Raw genomic sequence first — 22,010 nt, 5'->3', positions numbered from 1 at the left:
CCCAAGTGTACACCAAAACAAAAAACAGGCTACAAAGGATACAGAACTCCCCGCAAATTGCCCCCAAAATAAATCCAGACTGCAATGCAACTACTGCCCCACATACAAGAAACCAACAAACAAATCCATTAAGCCACACAACTATTTATTTATTTTATTACATTTATATATGGCCCCATACCCAAAGCTACTGCCCCACGTACAAGAAACCAAGCCACACAGAGACAGGGTTCAGATGACACAATAACCAACGGTGGGTTAAGTAGTCAACGGTTGGTTATCGTGTCACCTGTTGGGACTTTTTCACACCACGGCTGGTATTCGGCTGAAATAACCAATGCAAATATCCAACGCTGTGCAGAGTTGATTATTTGAACAACCATAGTTGGTTATTTTTGTCTGAACTCAGTTCGTCTGAACTCAACCACAGTTGGTTATTTTTGGCGACTACAGAGTCCCCTCGCAAGAGCAGCCAAAGTGGGTGTGACTGCTCTAGACCAGCCGGCAGAACTCACAATGGCTGATGGGATACCAGCGGGAGGACTGAGGAAGGGGGGAGAGGGGGGATGTGTCAATCAAACACACCATTGACTAATAGCCAACATGACGCTGGCCTTAATCCACACCATGGTTGATTATAATCATGCCGTGGGGGGCGTACCCCCTCGATAATCAACCGTGAAGTTGGCTATTAACCCACCACTGACTATTGTGTTGTCCAAACGCGGCCTCCCAACCACAATAAATGTATAAATCTAGGCAGTAATGCAAACCTGACCTTTCCCAAAATACTAAAAATATCCCTCCAGATATAACAGAACCACCACCCCTGTACCAACACCACAAAAATGACTTTCTCTCTCCTAAACTGCAATACAAATATACCCCTTCCCCCCGAAAAAAACCCAAACTGCAATCCAAATGCTCCCACCAACGCAATCTTTGCTAGGCAGCGCTGTGGCACAATAGGATGGAAAGCGCCCAGCACCCAGCTGTAGTTAAACTCTGTTTCTGACATCATAGAGACAAAAAGGCCAATGGGGGAGACGCTCTACCCCCTTCTCCCATGTCCTATATCTTTGCATTGGTTGCCCCACACAAAGCTGGCTTTGGATTGAAGCGTCCTGGGCAAAAGGCCCTCTGATGGACCTCCTCCTCTATCGATGGGTCCTGGAGGGTTAATCTGCTCCGAGCAGCACAGGGCTGCTGTGGCTAGTCATCCTTTAAATTTCCCACAATGCACCAAAACGATACTAGGTCAGGGGCATTGTGGGAAATTAGAAGAATGGCTAGATTTTAGAGAAGTTTTCTCTTTTGAAGTCAAATGTGATGTTGTTGGACTTCCTGGGCAGTTTCCCACATAAATATAAATTTAGACTGATAGCACTGTGGTCACCATTACCACGTGGTTCAACAACGTTTACATCTCATACTAGGTCCTGGGCGATGCCACTTAGGACTGAGTCCAGGGTTGTCTCCCCTTCGGTGGGTTCCATGACCATCTGTTCTAGGGCACAGTTGTTTAGGGCATCGAGAAATTTAACCTCTTTGTCTTGATGAATATTCATTTATTCAGTGGTCCTACAACTCCCAGTATTTCCCCAGCCAGCCATGCCGGGAGGAATGCTGGGAGTTGTGGGGCTGTTTTTCTGTCTGAGCATGCACAGGGTTGCACCCTTAATTATGTAAATTACTCTCCCAATCGATTTGTGTGCAGTTTTACCATAGAAAAGCGATATACTAATAAACAGAGGAGGAGGAGGAGGAGGAGGAGGAGGCAGAATTAACATCACCAGCCCGGGGGGGAGGGGGGCAGTTTAGTGTGCAGCTGGACACAAAATTTGCAGTTGGGGAAAAAATGTGCAGTTGGAAATCTGATAGCGTGCAGTTGAAAAAAGTGCTGAAAAAATAAGCCACATGTTATGTGTCTGTGTTTATTAAGAACGTAACAACAAAGACAGGGATGGCATGTAACACAAATTATATAAGGATGCAGGTGAAAGAGCCCTTGATGGTGTGACTGATGTTGTTGGGTCCTGTGACAGGGGTGCCTGAATAGATGTGGGGGCAGAGTTGGCCCTTGGGTCTATTGCATGGACTGGTCCCTCTGTCTGTGTCTCTGTCCTGTGTACTGTTGCTGGTTAGCATCTGCTTCAGTTGTCTGGAGGCCAGGACCACTCTGCCTCCCAAGGCTTGTGAGAGAGAAGTGTCTCTGCTGGGTTGGAGTTCACTGATGTTCCGCTGTAAGTGACCACCAGTGGTTTACTTCTCTTGGTCTGTCGGCCTTCCTGGGTATCCGTATGGCCCTGTTCATCTGTCTTTATGTTTAAGGTGCTACTAGAATCATGGAATCATAGAATAGCAGAGTTGGAAGGGGCCTACAAGGCCATCAAGTCCAACCCCCTGCTCAATGCAGGAATTCACCCTAAAGCATCCCTGACAGATGCTTGTCCAGCTGCCTCTTGAAGGCCTCTAGTTAGGGTGATCATCTGTCCAGTCCTGAAAGACTGGGCGGAGGCTTGGGCGGAGTGGTGGTGGTGTCTGGCCGCAAATTTAAAGCAAATTTAAAATTTTCTTTAAAAATCCCCTGCACCAGCCCAGTGAGCTTCCAAAGGGGACCTGAAGTCAGTGGAGGCTCCGGTGTCAGTGGGGCTGTGAATCCGTTCTGAGTTTCAGTCCAGATGCTAAAAGAGCCACCAAAGGTGCTGAGCCCCACCCCAAAAATTAGGATCAGCACATTGGACAGTTCCTTTAGATAGGGTGACCCTATGAAAAGGAGGACCGGGCTCCTGTATCTTTAACAGTTGTATTGAAAAGGAAATTTCAGCAGGTGTCATTTGTATATATGGGGAACCTGGGGAAATTTCTTCTTCATCACCACAGTTAAAGCTGCCCTCTTTTAAATCTGGTCTCTCTAGTATAGCTCCTGCAGCTTTAACTGTGGTGATGAAGAGGGGATTTCACCAGGTTCTCCATATATTCAAATGATACCTGCTGAAATTCCCTTTTCTATACAACTATTAAAGATACAGGAGCCCGGTCCTCCTTTTCATAGGGTCACCCTACTTTAGAGTTCTGACCGGTTCCAACTGAAACCCAGAGCGGATTCTCCGCCCCACTGGCACCGGAGCCACCAGCCTCCACTGCCTGCAGCGTGGCTCCGCTTCCCCTGCGCCGACTGACTGTTGCTTGGCAACTGAGCCAGGCGTGGGAATCGAGCCCGGAGCGTGCGAGCGCCGGGCCTCTCCTTCCGCCACCTGCCCGGCCAGGCCCGCTCAGCGGATGGCCGAGGCGCCCACCGCGTCCTGCGCCTCGTCGCGCCGGACCAGGCCAGGCCAGGCCGAGCCGAGCCGGGCGGGCGGCGGCGAAGATGGCGCTGTCCAGGGGCCTGCGGTGCTGCCAGCGCGTCTTCGGCTGGGTGCCCGTCCTCATCATCGCGCTGGTGGTGCTGTGGTCCTACTACGCCTACGTCTTCGAGCTGTGCCTGGGTGAGGCGAGCGGCGGCCGGATCCGCCTGGCCACGGGGCGGCGGGCGGGGAGAGGCTGTTACTCGCGAGGAAGCGCGGCTCGGGGCCAGGAAAGCGGCACGCGCGGACCTGGGTGGAAGCCCTATGGGGCACTCTCCCCCCCCTCCTCTAGCCCACAGGGCTTTACTTCTGAGGAATCCTAGGCTCGGATCCGCACCCGTAGCCGTGCTCAGAGTAAACCCATTGGACGCAATGGGACTTCGCTGAGTCGAGACCTGCTTCACTCGCGTGGACTGCAGGCGGCCGTGAAGGCTGGATCCAAGAGGAGTGCCCCCATGTTCTTCCTACGTAGAGTAGAGCTATTCAAATGAATGAGACTTGAGTCAATTGCGACAAGCGGAAGTCTCGTTCATTTCATAGAAACATAGAATAGCAGAGTTGGAAGGGGCCTACAAGGCCATCTAGTCCAACCCCCTGCTCAATGCAGGAAGGGGTCTACTCTAGGGGTCTACTCTTTCAAGGGGTCTACTCTTCGTTGGGCTAACACTGGGTACTACCCCAGCCCACAGTCTCTTGAAGGTGCCACAAGGCTTTGTGCTTACTCACGAGTAAGGCCTGCCGGGTTCACTTCCTCCCAGGTGAGCAGGATTCTGCAGCCTGGCAGCTCGCTTTCTCGCAAGTCAGTCTTCTTGGGTTCAGTAGGGCTTTACTACCAGGTAAACAGGAATAGGATTCGTACCCTGGCACTCCAGCCCTGTCCATGGCAATGTTCCTGATTGGGGCGTTTGGTAATATTATGATTAACCTGCATTGAACTTAATGGAATGTACTCCGAAACATGCGCAAGATTGGGCTCCATGTCAGCTGCAGGATTTTGTTGGCCCTGAGCACGTATATTAGTAATACTTGTGTAAGTGCTTTTGTGGGTACATAGCATTTCACAGGCATTATCGTGTTGCAGTGCTTACAACAGTCCTGTAAGGTCGGCCAGTGTAATTATCCCCATATTGCAGGCGAAGGATTGAGGCTGACGGTGGCTTTCTTTAAAGCCATCTCGTGAATTTGTGGCAAGAGGTGAGCTTTGGACCAGGGTCTTTCTTATTTTTAACCTGAATAGGGAGGAGTGCAAATTCCTATGTTGCCTCCAACCTTTCTGTTTGCCCTGATTTTGCTAGGCTCACTCCAGAGTCAACTTTGATTGTGCAACACGACATGGGGAAAGAAAATCGTGGATTGCAGCAGGGGGGTAATAGCATCTGATGTAGGGTGGAAGAATGGAGAACGTTGGGTCTGTATGGTGTGGGTCTCTATATAAAAACTGTTTGGACTTATTGAACTCATACTTCCAGTCTCTAGTCAATATGCTTATCCCATTACTGCTGATTCAAAATAGATACTGTGCCAGGAGAATTCAGATTTAGCATGTTATTGGGTTTTGTATAAATTTATTATACATGGAATTGATAAAATATAATTAAAATTAATATGATAGCATGATTAGAATAATGTTGGAGATAATGATAATGATGGTGTCTGATTTTGAGATGACTTATGGCAGGGGAAGCAGGCCTGTTTAAAGGGAGTCTTGTGAGGGGATCAAGTGGATGTAGAGATGGCGATTTGGTTCCATATTGTGGAGGATTTACCAGTGAGCTTCAAGGTTGACCAAGGATTTGAACCCAGTTATCCCTGGTTTAAATCCAACACTCTCTCCACTATACCACACAGAGAAACATCTGCCTGTCACACACCTGTTTAAAGTACAGAGCTGGATGTAAGATTTGGAGGCTGGGTGCGGAGGGAGAGATAGCAGCACTCAGTTTTTCTTCCACCAACAAGGAAGAAGGAGAATGTCTGTGCATGTGTTTATTGGGTAAACTTTGTGAGGAGATATCTGGTACTTTTCAAAATAAATAAAAGAAACATTCTAAGTGAAGGTTAGTTGCACATGGCCATAGTGACTTTTTCAGGCCCAAAGAGCTATCATTTTTCCCTGCCTTGAATGCCAATTTTTTGGTGGAAAGGCGGGGTATATATCAAATAAATAAATAATCAGAATTTCTTTCTTTCAGTCTTTGTTGATGCATTCATATGGGCAGGATGCAGGTCCACCGTGAAGCTGATTAAAAGGTCACAATGCAGGGGGAATTGATTGTCTGAATTCACTTTATTTTCCCTGGTGCTAATTGAGCAGGGAGAAGTCAAAAGCTAAATCATGACAGCACTGAGTTCTCATATAAATTGAGAAGGCAGCAGTTGATACAAACAGGATACAGCCAAAATAGTGCACAAGGCACACAACTACTATAGTATAAATATTAAAGTCAAAGGCAGGGTGAACAGTTATAACAAACCAAAAGTTTTATAACAAGAACAAAAATTCAACATTATTGTAACAAAAACAAGCTTGTTTATAACTTATGTTATCTGCTAAAGATTGTTTTCCTTACAATAATGTTGAATTTTTGTTCTTGTAATAAAACTTTCGGTTTGTTATAACTGTTCACCCCATATTTGACTTTAATATTTATACTATAGCAGTTGTGTGCCTTGTGCACTATTTTGGCTGTAGCACTGATTTCTCAACAACCCTGATCTTTGATCTGCTCATCCACTGGTCTCCTTGGTTCCTTGTTCTGAGGGGGTGGGAATAGGTGTGGTGCACACCTTTCCAAAGGTTTGTTGACTTGATAAAGGTGTGTCGGTTTCTTGGGGTGGGTGAATATCTGGTGTAGTGAAGAGGGACAAGTATATAAGGCATTAAAGAGAGGAATTAAAGAGAATTTCCTGTCTTTTGGGAAGCCCATGCATCATCTTCTTTCTGAGCCTGTGGCAAGCTCTTGTTGGTCATTTTCGAGGTTTTCCCCAGAGCTGTGAGAGCTGATGATTTTGTTGCATAGAGTATGAGGTTGCTGGACTGGAGTTTATTCTCAAATTTGGCACCATTTGAATCAAGACCTGGTTTGGTTAACGCTAGCTGGACCTAGTGGATATGGCTGCTGCCAAAATCTCCTCCTCCCCTCTCTCTTTGGTTTAAATACAAAATGTGCGGCATGAAATGATAATGCTCTGAGTTTCCACACCCTTGCTTCGGTTCCTCAGTTGTCACTTGTGAGGGTGAGAAAACTAGGAACTCAGAGATGTTGCATCATGTGTTGTTGTCAGAAGATGTTATACGGAAGAGACCTTACTGGGCAGCAGCCCCACACCCTCCACAATGTCACGCTGAGGACACCGTAGTAATCACCTCTCATTTGTGATGCCATGCAAATTAAGACCAGTGGCCTATAGGAGTTGCACTAATTTACATCTATGGGCTTCTTAGCTCTTATTGGTTGACTTGCATTTATTTCAACTCATGTCTGGTATCTCTGCCTTCTGAAAAGGTCGCTTTTTGATATCAGCTTGCGAAAACAGTGTCTCTCTCTCTCTCTCCCCACCCCACCAGTCTATTGTTATTATTCCGCCGCGCTCTCCGACCCGGGTTGCTCTTACCCCGGCAGCAGGAGGCCGGTGGGGAGGCAGCGGCAGCAGCGGCAAGGACGCGGCCGGATTCCCCAGCCGCCGCCGCTTCCTCCGTCTCTTCTGGGTAGGTAGGCAGGAATCTACACCATCGTTTGGGGGGCGTACTGGAGGCGCATGCAAGCGCCTTCAGTACGACGTGTAGATTCCCTCCCCTTCTGTGAACCATGCTGATCTGTTCTGTTCTGGAAACAAGGTTTTTGAGTCATTTCTGGTGGATACTGCTGTTCCATGGGCAGCCCTGGACACTGCCCTGGGACCTTTCTTGGAAGACAAAGATTTGGCTGCTGTGATGCACACAGGATGCTGGATTACTGCAATGTGTGGGGCTACCCCAGAGACTTCAACTGGTTCAGAAAGTGGCAGCTGGATTACTAAGAGGAACAAGCCATTGTAAGCACATTATATCTCTGCTAAGACTCCTGAGATTAATTTAAGTTGATAGCATTAAGCTGTAACACTGCCCTACATACTCGTCCACTAGAACAGATGTGTTTTCCCATGTTCTGCTCCCCAGATGGTAAGATCATGGGGTGAAGCCCAGTTTTGCCACCTGAGTCATGCCATGTGTACATGCGGGCAAGAAGCAGCAGCATTTTTCAGTTGCGGCACCTTCCCTGTGGAATTCTTTGCCAAGGGAGGCACAGAATCCTTTCAGCAGCTGGTTGAAATGGGTTTTTTTAAGAAGACCTTTATTAATGGCTGCGTTTGACGGTGGCAGTAACGCCCCAGCTTTTTCGCTGTGTTTTATTGCTCTTTGCTGCCAACACAGTTCAGGATGGGCAGATTGATGAGACAGACATTTTGGTATAAATAAATAAATCCCAACAGAAGGGACACATGGAATTTCCTGTGGGACAAATATCTGTGAAATAGATTTAAATCACTTTTGCGGGGGTTGGCTCTTTGCTCCTTGCAAGTGGGGGCAGAATACAGTTTTACTGGTAGTCCGAGATGGATTGTTAAGCCAATTAAGTTTTTCAAGGCTTCATCATCATTTCAAGGCTGCAAGAAAGGCCAATGCTATTTTGGGCTGCATTAATAGAAGTATAGCTTCCAAATCACGTGAGGTACTGGTTCCTCTCTATTTGGCCCTGGTTAGGCCTCATCTAGAGTATTGCATCCAGTTCTGGGCTCCACAATTCAAGAAGGACGCAGACAAGCTGGAGCGTGTTCAGAGGAGGGCAACCAGGATGATCAGGGGTCTGGAAACAAAGCCCTATGAAGAGAGACTGAAAGAACTGGGCATGTTTAGCCTGGAGAAGAGAAGATGGAGGGGAGACATGATAGCACTCTTCAAATACTTGAAAGGTTGTCACACAGAGGAAGGCCAGGATCTCTTCTCGATCCTCCCAGAGTGCAGGAGACGGAATAACGGGCTCAAGTTAAAGGAAGCCAGATTCCAGCTGGACATCAGGAAAAACTTCCTGACTGTTAGAGCAGTGTGACAATGGAATCAGTTCCCTTGGGAGGTTGTGGGCTCTCCCACACTAGAGGCCTTCAAGAGGCAGATGGACAAGCATCTGTTGGGGATGCTTTAGGGTGGATTCCTGCATTGAGCTGGGGATTGGACTCGATGGCCTTGTAGGCCCCTTCCAACTCTGCTATTCTATGAGTCTATGATTCTATGAAGTAAGTGAAATTGAGGATGAAATAAGACGACGCCTGAAGTGAAAAACAAACAAAGTGCATGTAGAGGCACACCCTGTTTTTAGGAGCACTTCTTAATACACACAGTATTTATTGCAATGGATTTGGTTCTCAGTTTCTGTGCTGCTACAATGAACGCTGCATCTCTGAATGTCACACACTTCCCTCACATAGATGGAAAGGAAATTATTCTGTCTGAAAGCATTGAATTAGCCCAAGTTCTTCTCGTCAGCTATTCTCCTGTTGCATCATGTGGTCTGGTTCAGATGTGTAAAAAGTGCAGCGTCCACCACGCTCTGACTCATATCCCATTTGTCTTCCGCTCGCTCAAAGACGGACAGGAGCTGGCATCCATGTGACAGTGATGCGCTCCGTTCCAGGGGACAGATCTCATCCCGTTAACACTGCAAGCCCTGCTGGAGAATTTGGATAAGAAGCCAGGCTCCAGGGGGGCCTTGCCCCAGCCACCGACTGCTGCCGCATGAGGAGGAGAGCAGACGGACACGCTGCTGGCTAGAGTATGATGCCATGACAGCAGAAGGGAATGAACAAGCTGTCAGGAAACTGCAAGGTTACAAACTTCTATTCCCACTCACGCAGACCCTGGGGTTGATGGTGCCAAGGAAGGTCCTACTACTGTGAGAGTCAACAGGAGTCTCGGGAAGGAGCTAATGAGCCCTTTAGGAAGACTGTGGTGGCTGTACAGATTTTTCAGAGGAAGGGTAAAACTTTGCATGGCAAACTCTGCTCCATGCGCCTGATATAATACAGCGTGGAAATTTAGTGCTATGTCTGTTTAACACACACACACACACACACACACACACACACACAGCAACGTGAACGAAGAAAGGTTTGGATTACAGGAATGCAGCATTTGTAGAGGTCAAAACCCACAGGTGAGTCACAGGCATGTTGAGCCTCCCCACATCTGCATTAAGCCAGGGCTCAATCTCTCTCAGCCACACCCCAGAAGGAATGAGCTTGCCTCAAGCCAGGAACATGAGTTTGATCTGGCTGCCAGCAGTGTGGGCGAGTCCATGCTTATCTCTAGATAGAGAAGATGCAGGGTGAAAAGTGGCACTAAGTATCAGCAGAAAGGGCACATGAAATGTCCTATGGAGCAAGAGACACCTGCAGCTATACCTGGAATACGAGAATGCTCACAATTGGTTCTGAGAGATCACACTGCATACAAGAGGCTATCCTCAAGATACTGTCGCTCTGTGTGGTGCAAATAGAACCCTCCTTAGCAAGGTGCCTCGTGCCGGCATCTCCAGTGACTATGGGGAGGAAAAACAACGCCTCTCCACCAACTGCTCCCCATGACAACAGGAACTTGAAAAGCAATCATGAAAGTGCCATTTTACAATGTTAGCCTGTTTGAACTTGCCTCTGCTCTTAGCAATGTGTTTTCTTAAGTCCTGGCTTTAGCCACGGCCATCCCATCTTCTTACGCTGCATTACTGAGCCTTGGGTGGGTGAGCTGGGTGGGGTTGACCTGACTCAGCTCTGCCCATCTGGGTACTCAGTGCAGCACCAACATAGATTGGAGGGACAGGGTGGGGGAAGTCACCATGATTCATAGATCTTCCATCTCTACCACCAGGAAACCACTCCACCTTGGAGCAGGCCTTGAGGGGTTGCACCTGGTGTTGGGCCACAGAGAGAGATTTGGGATGCTGCTGGTGTACTGCCCACCCTGCTGCCCAGCATCCTCCCTGACCGAGCTGGCAGAGGTGGTCTCGAGTGTGGTGTTGGAGGAACCCAGGATGGTTGTTCTTGGTGACTTCAACTTCCATGCTGAGGCTGTCTCTCGAGCTTCAGCTTGGGACTTCATGGCCTCTATGACAACCATGGAGTGTCTTAGTTTGTCATCAGCCCAACACATGAAGCAGAGCATACCCTTGATTTGGTTTTTGCTCCAAACTGTGAGGTGGGTCGTCTGAAGATTGGGTGTGTGTGTCCAAGTAACCCCCTTGTCATGGTTGGACCATTTCCTGGTGAGATTTGAACTCATGTTGTTATTCCCCTCCTGCAAGGGTGGGGGACCCACTTGGATGGTCCACCCCAGGAGACTGATGGAATCCAACAGATTCCTGAATGCTCTTGGTGATTTTCCAGTGGAGAGAGCTGGTGATCCAGCCGAGGCCCCTAGAACAGTGAGATGCGGAAGGCCATCAACTTGATTGCACCTGAGTGCCCTCTTGGGCCCTGTAGAGCCTGCTCTGCTCCTTGTATACTAGGGAGCTGCGGTCAGTGAAACTGGCTGGACATCGGCTAAAGCGCAAATGGCGTAAGACTCGAAGCACTCGCTCTACAGCACATAATTGTGCCTAATGTGTGGCAATGCGGGCAGCAAAGAAGGCTTACTTTGCAGCCTCCATTGCATCCTCAAGTAGCCATCCAGTGGAGCTCTTCTGGGTGGTCTGGGGGCTGTGACCTTTTTGCATTGCACTTTGAGGACAAAATCACTTGTCTCCACAGCGAGCTTGATGCTGTTGTTAGTGCAGCTCCAGTTGAGGTGTCTGATGCTACCATCTGCCCGATTTTGTGGGATCAGTTCCAGTTAAACCACTTGCCCTCTCCATCCCTGTCCCTCCTGGCTTATAAAAGCGAGTAAAGGAGGTTTAACTGGGTGGGTCCGGGGTGTGTGTGTGTGTGATAAATGCTTCCCTTCAGGAAGGGGTGGTAAAACCACTCCTGAAGAAGCCCACCCTGGACCCGACGGTACTAGACAACTACCACCCAGTCTCAAACACCCCGTTTTCAGGGAAGGCACTTGAGAGGGTCATAGCAGAGCAACTGCAAGTACTTTTGAAGGATACTGATTATCTAGACCCATTCCAGTCTGGGTTTCAATCTGGTTACGGGACTGAATCAGCCTTCGTCACCCTGATAGATGACCTTTATTTGCGTTGACCTTTCACAACTCCGCTGTAGTTATGCGGATAGAAACTGAGAGCCATCATTGACTTCTGTCTGACTTACCCAGGGCCGGATTAAGGCCAGCTGATGCCCTATGCACAGCCCAATAATGGTCCCCCCTTGGCTCTTCGATTGCTTAGCTGGCAAGATTTTAAGACTCAAGAATTCATGCAGAAAACGTTGGTAAGACAATCAACATACTGAACTCTAGGCATATGTTGAGACAAAGATTGTCAGAAGGTTATCTCACATGTCAGATGACATCGTGGGACACGTAGAGCCTAAAGCTGGTTGATTGGGTGTAATAAAATAAAGCACAAATGATAAAAAATTTGCTGCTCTTAGAATATGCCGCTGGGCCGTTTCTATGGATCTGGAATTCCTTAGAATTAGATGGCTACAGCTATGGTACCGGCACTCTGTGGTGCCCCCTTCCCTTGGTGCCCTAAGCACATGCTTCTATTGCTTAAAGGTGAATCCAGGGCTGGTCTTACCCCTCTGAAAGGAGAGTGTGTGTGTTGTGTAGTGGTTAGAAACCTGGGTTCTAGTCACCACTCATCCATGAAACTCACTGAGTGACTTTGGGCCAGTCACTGAGCCTCAGCCTAACCCACCTCACAAGGTTGTTGTGAGGATAAAACAGAAAGGAGGAGGAAGATCATGTATGCCACCTTGGGGCTTCTTGGAGAAAAAGGCAGAATGCAGATGTAACAAATAGAATCAATCGATCAATAATCAATCGGGTTTTTGTGAACCGCCCAGAGAGCTTCGGCTATGGGGCGGTATATAAATGTAATAAATAAATAAAATTTATCTCATTAGGTCTGTTGGCAGTAATGGAAGATTCCAACCCTAACTCAGTATTGGGTTGCCACCCCCTCCCTCTTAGCCTACCCTACATCACAAGGGTCATTGTGAGGATAAAATGACGTGAGCTCCACTATGCCACCCTAAGCTGCTTGAAGGAAGCATGTTGGCAGTGACAGGAAAGCGAGGGTGGTGGTGGCAGCATGGATTGGATCACCCTGTCTTCACATCCTTCTATTTCCTGTTTAGGGAGAGATCAGGGGCCTCTCTGGATCTCCTGATACAGCCAATCCGGTGAACATCAAAGCATTCTTTTTACCCAAGTGGGATTCTGAAGGCAGGTTTAGCCGGCAAGTGATTTCGCAGCACAGCAGCTGAAACTTGACAAACCGGATGGGATGCCCCTACCAAATGATCTCACCAGGCACATCTCCCACTTTAGGCTGCCTTCCTGCTTACGTCCTTGAAATAATTGCAGTCTGTGTGGTTATGGTGGCAGTGGTAGTTGATTTTGCCCTCCTCTCTATGTGGCCCAGTAAAATCTAGAGAAATAGGAATATAAAGCCTTCATCACTGTGTAGAGTCTTAAGAGCTGGATGAGCAACCATTTGTTTAGGTTAGTTTAGCTCAAGGATGAGCAGAAGGAGGTCTGGATCTACTCATAGATCTCTGTGCGAATTGCAGTAGTTAGCAAAGGGTTTTAAATTCACACTTGGGTAACAACTAAAAAGCACGCGCACACACGTACACACACACAAAATTAGGCAGCTGAAAAAGAACTCTTGGGGAGAAACCAGGAGTGAATTTTTTGCGTGAAAAGACTTCTCGGTGGCTGCTCCAAGACTCTGGATCTCCCTTCCCAGGGAGGCTAGGCTATTGGGCAGAATAAAAATGCAATAAATAAATAAATAAATAAATAAATAAATAATCCTTTCCATTTTCGTGCATATAATAATCTCGCCGCCATTATCATATATAAAAATAATGTCCCATAGTTCTTTTTCATCTGATCATCCATCAGACCCAACAGGAAGTATTCTGGTTTCAGTTGTACAATAGTTTTCAGAATCTTCTGAATTAAAGCATGAATTTGCATCCAAAAGTGTTTTGTTTTTTTACAAGCCCACCACATATGATAAAACGTCCCTTCTTGTTTTCACGTTTTCAACAATTTCCTGAAGCACCTTTATACATTTTTGCCAGTTTTGAAGGATGTATATACCATCTATACATCATCTTATAATTTTTTTCTTTAAGACTAGCGCTTAATGTAAATTTTAAGCCTTTTGACCACATATTTTCCCATTTTTCCATTAATATGTTATATCCAAAATTCTGACCCCATTTTATCATACAATCTTTTATTTGTTCTTCCTCCATCTCAAATTTCAACAACAATTTATACATTTTTACATTTTTGCAATAACATGTCCATCATTTGTACACATTGCCTTTTCAAATTCAGATTTTGTTTGCTCAAACCCAAAAGTTCTCTTATCTACTTTAAATCTTTCAAAGATTGGAAATATGAGAACCATTGATATATGTAACCTCCTTTCACTAATTCTTCCCTCGACTTTATTTTGTGTTCACCTTGCATCAATTGTAATACATCCCGATATGTTAACATACTTGACATTTTTGTTCTGTGGAAGGCCTCCTGTGCTAATAATCACAAAGGTATTTTCTGACAGAACCTAAGTTTATATTTACTCCATATTTCAAAATAGCACGTCGTACATCTGATTATTAAATTCTGCATTAACCTTAGCTTTGTCATACCACAAATAACCATGCCATCCAAATCTCAATTCATGTCCTTCTAGTTCCAGTAATCTTTTGTTTTTCAACAATATCCATTCTTTCATCCATACCAAGCAGCAAGCAGGAAAATACAATTTCATCTCTGGTAAACCCAGACCTCCTCTTTCTTTTGCATCCTGCAGTATTTTATATTTAACTCTTGGGTTGTTTTGCTTGCCATATAAATCTAGTTATATCTTGCCTTCCTTTTCTTAAAGACACACATGCCCATGGTTACATCTCTTTAGTTCCAGTTTGGAATGCATCCTGCACATGTGGATAGCCCATGTTGAGCTGCACAGTGTCACAATGTTGATTTTGAACTAGCACTTTTGGTTGGGAATTCCCAGCCATCTCTAAACTCAAATTCTAACATAGGATCAAAAGCAGCTAGAGCCTATAGGCAGATATGGAGATGTCATTTGGACAGGTAATTAGAGGAGACCGGCTTATCTCTCAATTGGTAGTTCCGTTGGGACTCCCAAAGAAAAATTACATTTTGTAGCAGTGGAGAATGCAGAAGAACTGAAACGACTGAATATCTTATTATAGAGATAATTCAAGTGAACAAAATGAATATCGAAGTTGTAAAGCTGGTGTGAAGTGTGGTTACATATGTGATCAATAAAATGGAAGCTCATTTCTTTTAAGCTTCAGACATATTCAGCTTGAGCTTATTCTTAGAATATTTTCTTTATGGAAAATATTAAGAGAACACCACAGGAATTTTTGCATGTCGTTTAACTATGTCTCCATTTTCTCTTTCAGTGACTCTGACCAACTCCATAGAAAGAGGTGTGTGCATATTTATCACATCATATGTTTATGCTTTGTTCTTATTTCAAGATATTGTTCTTTTTTTAAAAAAAGGAAAAGGACAAAAAAGTATACTGGAAGTCAGTTTTAATGAGAAGACGAAGGGGAAGCAACCCTATATGAACTGGTTTGACTATTTTGCTCATTGCAGGGAGGAGAGATAATAAAGATATTAGCTTGTTCCTGATATTCATGAGCGGAGGTTGAGAGGAGGAGGATTTCTGCCTGTCTCCTCCTCCATCTGCAGTGCCCTGCAGCATATACCCCACCAGCCTCCCTCAACCTGGTGCCTGCTAGACTACATCATACCATCATTGTCCATGCTGGTTGGGGTTAATCAGAGTTCTTGCCCAACACATCTGGAGCACCAGGCTGAGGAAGGCTATACTGCATCTTTGCCGAGGGTCCTCACAACTTCCAGGAACAGATGAGGAAGTGCAACAGCGGCCTGGGGGGGGGGGGAGGCAGGAAAGCCTTTTGGCAAACACAAACACTGTTCCATACTTGGAAGGGATGTTACAATCCAAGCCATAGTAACAAAAGATGATGATAGTGTAATAGCGTGTATGTAGCTTTTCCCCTAGAGTTAAGTGCTTAAAGCCCTTTACATACATGATCTCAGTAACCTTTCTAAAGGTCCTTTACAACAGACTTGTATTATTATCCCCATATTGTAGATGGGGGGCTGAGAAAGAGGCCACATTTTCATTATTTGGGCTGTTCCACCTCAGACTGCAGTTGGGGCCTCATAGGACTGACAGAACATCTCTCCAACGTTGGCTAAAATAAGTATTGTCTCTTCTTGGAAGTTTCCACCTGCACTGTCTTTAATAGGGTGGTTTGAGAAGGTCTGGACTGTAACTCTGTCAACTAAGTGAGCCTTCATGGTGTAGACACCAGACCAGGACCAGAGAAATGCAGTTCTAAATCCCTGCTCAGCCATGAAGCTCCCTGGGTGACCTTGAGCTGCAATTAAATTCCATAATGAATACATTTTGTATACTTATTTATTTTTTATTTATTTATTTACTTGTTTTTAATGTTCACTGTTTTTAACTTCTGTAAACCGCCCAGAGAGCTTCTGCTATGGGGCGGTATATAAATGTAATAAAATAAATAAATGAATAAATAAATGGCAAGATGTGTTTGACTATAACCATGAGTCCGCCCAGCTAGTTGATTGATCATCCAGCTTAAAGCGAGAGCACATATTTTTTCATGTATAAGACCTTGGGCACCTCTCGTTTTTTAAAGCCTTTGAGGCAATGTTGCTGGCAGAGATTTCTGTTTTGAGACTGGGAAGCTTCCAAATCGAGGCAGGCTAACCTGGGCTGGATGGACCATTTGACTGGCACGATATTAAAAACAGCCTGTTATATCCTGACGCAGCAAAGAATGGGGCAGGGCCATTTCCCAGGGTCTTGATAGCAGCGTGTGCACACTAACAACAGGTCTCATTTTGGGTGGAAGTGGTAGGTTAGCTGCCATTCCTCTTTTTCAGCAATGCCAATAGCAGCTTCAGAGTAGGGCAGTTTTTATCGGGACCACAGCAGGAGGAAAATTTAAATACGCCTTCTCTACTTGCGGGGTCCCAATCTTGATTGCACCCTCCTGACAGCTACTTGCAGTATTAATATACAATGTTAATCCACTTCCTTAATGACATGTGTAGTTTGGTTTGCACAGACCAAGGTTGCAATTACATATAAGCATGTCTTGCTTTCTGATGAATCAGAACACTTGCTTTTCCCTTCTTTTTTTTTAGCATTTATTTATTTATTACATTTCTATACCGCCCAATAGCCGAAGCTCTCTGGGCGGTTCACATTTCTCTTTCAGTTGCACAAGCTGTGGTTGCTTTGAGGGAGAGTTCATTCAATATATCTATTTCTTAAAGATTAGCCTGTCATGGAAATCAAGTATTAAAAAGATACTTTTTAATACTTTAATACTTTAATGTTTAATTCAAGGACGCTCTCTTTTTCCCTTTAGTGGCCTACCTCACTATATTCCACGTGATCTTCGTGTTTTTCATATGGACGTATTGGAAGTCTATATTTACTCCTCCGCAGCAACCGGACAAAAAGGTAAGAAACAGAAAGTCCTAGAGCAACAAAGCAGTCCTAGAGCAACGGCCGAAACCCCCAAGCATAAGAATAGCAAACCAAATGCGGACGATTCCCCTCATAGTCTGAGATCAACAGTGAGGAGGACAGACAGCTGTAATTTATTTATTTATTTATTACATTTCTGTACCGCCCAATAGCCAGAGCTCTCTGGGTGGTTCACAAAAATTAAAAACATTCAAAGTATAAAACAACAGTATAAACACTGTAACACTGAGATGAGGCTGGGGAGGGATGTTTCCAGATCCTAAACCAAAACGCACCAAAGAGGCAACACCTGGAACAGGAAAAGACTAGCATCCAACAGGGGCAGGAGTCACTTTTATTGATACCAATTGTATTAATCCCAACATGTTTTGAGCAAATGGCTCTTTCTCAGGGACTTAGCTGTGAAGGAGCTACTAGTCTGACTCCTACTACAGGAGCTGACCATCACAAGATCCTAGCCAAGGGGAAATGCTCAGGACAGGGGTGGGGGACACAGAACATGGTTCCACTGCTCTTCAACGGGGATCGTCCCTGCACTCTGCCTCCTGCCCTGTACTGTGGCCTCTCCATCAAACGGGTAGTGGCTAAACAAAGCCAGGTGGGTGTAACCAGTCCTCTTCTACTTCCAGTTCCACATGTCTTACGCTGACAAGGAGCGCTACGAGAATGAAGAGCATCCCGAAGGACAGAGGGAAATACTTCTTGAAATGGCGCGGAAATTGCCGGTGTACACCAGGACAGGGAATGGAGGTCAGGTGCACAGATGGCTTTGGCGATATCCGCCCCGTCAGCCCAAATGGCACATGCCAGCATGGCGTCCTTGCGAAGCTGATGGTTTCCGCTAGCAGCCTTAGGTCTTCAGAACCTTACTGCAGACAGAATCATATTGGTTTTAAAGGGTTTCCTTTCTAACTAAGGAACATAGAAAACGGCGTTACCAGAGTCTGACCATCGGTCCATCTTGCCCAGTATTGCCGACACTGACTGGCAGTGGCTCTCCAGAGGTTCAGGCAGGAGTTTTTCCTAGCCCTCGCTGGAGATGCCAGGGATTGAGCCAGGGAACAGGTGCTCTGCCGCTGAGCTACAAGCCCTCCTCCCTCAGCCATTTTTATCATAGGGAGAAAATCCCTTAAAGACATTCTTCATTTATAGGGCAGGGCCGGATGCTGTGCATCCACATTTTGTCTAAGTCTCCACCTGCTATGTACTTGGTGGGCCCTAATTTTATATCAGATCTGAACTGTGCTCATAGAATATGACAGATCAGTGGTAGAGTACACGCTTTGCATGCAGAAGATCCCAAATTCATTTCCTGACATCTCTAGCTAAAGGATCTCAGGTAGCAAGCAGGTAATGTGAAAAGCCTCTCTGCCTGAGGTTCTTGAGATGTGCCACTCGGGATGTGTTGTTTATATATTGGATTTATTTTTTTAAAAAAATCGATTTTAAATGTTTTAATATGGTAGTATGCTTAATATTTTTTTAAAAAAATTGTATATCTCTATTTATTGTAACTGTACATGTTTTAATTTGTAAAGCCGCCTTGAGACCCAGTATTGGGAAAAAGTAGGGTGACCCTATGAAAAGGAGGACCAGGCTCCTGTATCTTTAACAGTTGCATAGAAAAGGGAATTTCAGCAGGTGTCTTTTGTATATATGGGGAACCTGGTGAAATTCCCTCTTCATCACAACAGTGAAAGCTGCAGGTGCCCTGCCCTCTTTTAAATCTGGTCACTCTAGTATAGCTCCTGCAGGTTTAACTGTTGTGATGAAAACCGGAATTTCATCAGGTTCTCCATATATACAAAAGGACACCTGCTGAAATTCCCTTTTCTATGCAACTGTTAAAGATACAGGAGCCCTGTCCTCCTTTCCATATGGTCACCCTAGAAAAAGGCAAATTATTATTATTATTATTATTATTATTATTATTATTATTATTATTATTATCATCATCATCGTCGTCGTCGTTGTCATTGGTGGGCTAGACAGACCAGTGTTTTGATTCAGTCTGAGGCAGTTTCATGTATTTGATGTCAGCAGAGCTGGATTCTGTAGGTCATTAACTTTTTAACGACCTACAGAATGACAATGGCCATCTATGTGGCCATTTGGCCATTCTTGCCATGGAATGTTATACTTAGACAATAACAGAAATGCAAAGCTCAGAACTGTTTTTTTTTTTATTAGTAGGACAAAATAGACTCATAGACACCTGTGAAATATTCAAGGCCACAACACAAACATTGTTTGCGTGTATCTAGTTTTTCCTCTTTGCCATGGGGCTGGAAGCTGTTGGGCTGGTTTAATATTTTTCTAATCCATGCACCCAATTTCATAGGGGATGATGATGATGATGATGATGATGATGATGATGATGATGATAGTACAACCTTCACCCCTGTGGTACCCTCCAAAAGTTTTGGGCTTCAGCTCTCTCCCCTAGCCTAGGGTGACCATATGGAAGGAGGACAGGGTCCCTGTATCTTTAACAGTTGTATAGAAAAGGGAATTTCAGCAAGTGAAATTCCCTCTTCATCACAACAGTTAAAGCAGCAGGAGCCCTGCCCTCTTTTGTATCTGGTCAAGGGGGGCAGGGCTCTTGCAGCTTTAACTGTTATGATGAGGAGGGAATTTCCCCAGGTGTTGCATGCATAGAAATGACACCAGCTGAAATTCCCTTTTCTATGCAACAGTTAAAGATACAGGAGCCCTGTCCTCCTTTCCAGAGGGTCACCCTACCGTAGCCTGTAAAACCAATGGTCATGAATGCTGGGAGCTGTAGTTCAAAACATCTGGAAGGCACCACATTGGGAAAATCTGGTACATTCAAATGTTCAAAGCTGTCCCCGTACCATATCTCAGTAATCCTTATCACACCCTTGTAAGGCAGGCCAGTATTATTCTCCCCATATTGGTGAAGCTGAGAAAATCGGGGCTTGCTTAAAGCTGCCTCCTGAGTAGGATTTGCTCACACGCATGATGGCCATTATTAATGGAGGATTTTCTCTGCGTGTTCTTTTCCAGCCATTCGATTCTGTGATAGATGCCAACTCATCAAACCAGACCGCTGCCACCATTGTTCAGTTTGTGCTATGTAAGTTTACTGGTCTACGTCTATAACTTGTGCAGCAGGAAGTTAGCATTAAGTAGAAAGCTATCACAGTGGTTTGTGGGCTAGGCCAGGGCCTTTCTCCTTGAAGTGCTAATCTTTTACTTGCAGGGAGCTTGTCATGTGGAGGAACATTTAAAAATGTGATACTGTTTGAAGTTAGTACCCTTCCATCGTAGTGTGAAATTATTAAGAGATTATTAACAGCAACAGCAGTGGCGTAACGCCTTTATTAGGACCAACTAAAAGTGATGAAGTATTGAAGGAGCTTTTTAGGGTTTCATAGAACTCTTCCTCGGGCTGGATGTAAATCAAAAAGGAAGGGGTGGAGAGAGCAGAGAAGAAAGTGTGCTGGTAAATGTCATTTGTCGGAGGGGAAGCAGCAGCCCTAATGTCAGTATTATTTTAGATAAAGCACCTTGGGGATTCTTCTGGGTTAAAAAGCAGGCTAGACAGCAAACGAATGAAAGGGCCTTGTATAAACCCGATCTAAATTATGTGACAGTCTTGTTTACGTGGTGATCCACGCAGCTCATGGCAGACTAGTTAAGTCACTCTGTGCCCAGTTCAAAAAGATCTCAGGTTGCAATAAGACCATCTGGAACAAAGAAGCAATTGCCACTCTGCCTCTGAATATGTAAACGGAAGCAGTTTGCCAGCTCTGTCTCTGGCACTAATTAGAACTCGTGGGTCCCTTGTAAGAAATGTGGCAGTCCTTCTACTAGCAGTGTTGAAGACTGATTTAAAACAATGCCCCAGTTGACAATTAATTTGATGTGCTGCCTGAATTGATAAGGCATAGTCAGGCCAGTGTACCATAGCGATGGAACTTAGGATGCCGAGAGGACAGGCAATGATGGCAGTCAAGTAGCTCCAAACCAAGGCTTGCCTTTGTAGAAACCGTGGCTCGGGTTCTAAGCTTTAGTTAGCACAAAGCCTGATGCGCCTTCCTCTCTTGTCTGCGCCCTCTCAGACCTCATTCAGCTGCTCCTTTTTGCCCCAGAAGAATAGGCAGTGAGCTCTGTCTTGATCCGAATGGCCTGGTCCTCTGTGGGGGAAAGTACCCCTCCCTTTGTGTTCTTTGTGGTACCTCTACTCTCCTGACGGGGACACAGGGGATTGGGACACACACACACACACACACACACACGTGGGATTTGAGGCCATAGCATTCTGTCCCCCTCTGGGCCACCAACCCTCCTTCCCCTCTCCTTCTCTGTGCTTATCGAGCAGCCTCAAAGCCGTGGACTTGCCGCATGCATCTGCCTCCTGTTCTGGCCCGATCCTCCTCCTTTCCAGTCAGCTGTTGACAGCACAGAGCCAGACTGCCCTCCTCCCCAGGCTCATCACGCCTGATTTGGCCTCCTGTCTGAATTGTGCCAGTAGTGATGGCCAACTGTCCTGGCATTGTGCCACAGGTCAGGTCCAGCGTGTGAGAGGCGGATAGTTCGGTGCCTGTGCAGCCCACTGTGCCTTGGGGTGACCTCAGGATTCTGTACAAGCCTTCAAATTCAGCGCTGCTGTGTGCAATCCCAGCTTTGTGGTATAAATGTAGAATGCAGACGTCCACACTCCCTTGTGTTCAAGATTTTGCAGCTGCAGTTCTCGGCATTTCCCGGGAATGAGGAATGCAAAAACACTCTTCATTCACCTGATATGAAAGAAAGTAAACAGGGACACCTTTGGGGGTACAATCAAAACCTGCTACCCCAGCCATTGAGAATCCAGTTTGTGTTTTATCTCCGTACCAGTCAGGGTCCAGCAGGATCAGAGGCCGTCGGCCTGATCCAA

General features: G+C 45.7%; 1 protein-coding gene across 2 annotated transcripts in view; it reads left to right on the top strand.

The window, feature by feature from the left end:
* Window positions 1–3,360: 3,360 nt before the first annotated feature.
* Window positions 3,361–22,010, top strand: part of ZDHHC15 (zinc finger DHHC-type palmitoyltransferase 15) — a 39,140-nt gene continuing 20,490 nt past the window's right edge. For both annotated transcript variants that reach the window (XM_063141756.1, XM_063141757.1), the window contains exons 1-5: window positions 3,361–3,488; window positions 14,946–14,972; window positions 16,986–17,080; window positions 17,737–17,857; window positions 20,135–20,204. In XM_063141756.1, the coding sequence (XP_062997826.1) occupies window positions 3,371–3,488; window positions 14,946–14,972; window positions 16,986–17,080; window positions 17,737–17,857; window positions 20,135–20,204 (431 nt within the window). In that variant the 5' untranslated portion in view covers window positions 3,361–3,370. The remainder of the gene's footprint in view (window positions 3,489–14,945; window positions 14,973–16,985; window positions 17,081–17,736; window positions 17,858–20,134; window positions 20,205–22,010) is intronic.

This window comes from Elgaria multicarinata, chromosome 15, assembly GCF_023053635.1.
Source record: "Elgaria multicarinata webbii isolate HBS135686 ecotype San Diego chromosome 15, rElgMul1.1.pri, whole genome shotgun sequence".
In the NCBI taxonomy this organism is placed as follows: domain Eukaryota; kingdom Metazoa; phylum Chordata; class Lepidosauria; order Squamata; family Anguidae; genus Elgaria; species Elgaria multicarinata.
The sequence above is the reverse complement of the archived record's forward strand: the minus strand, read 5'-3'. Positions and strand labels throughout refer to the sequence as shown.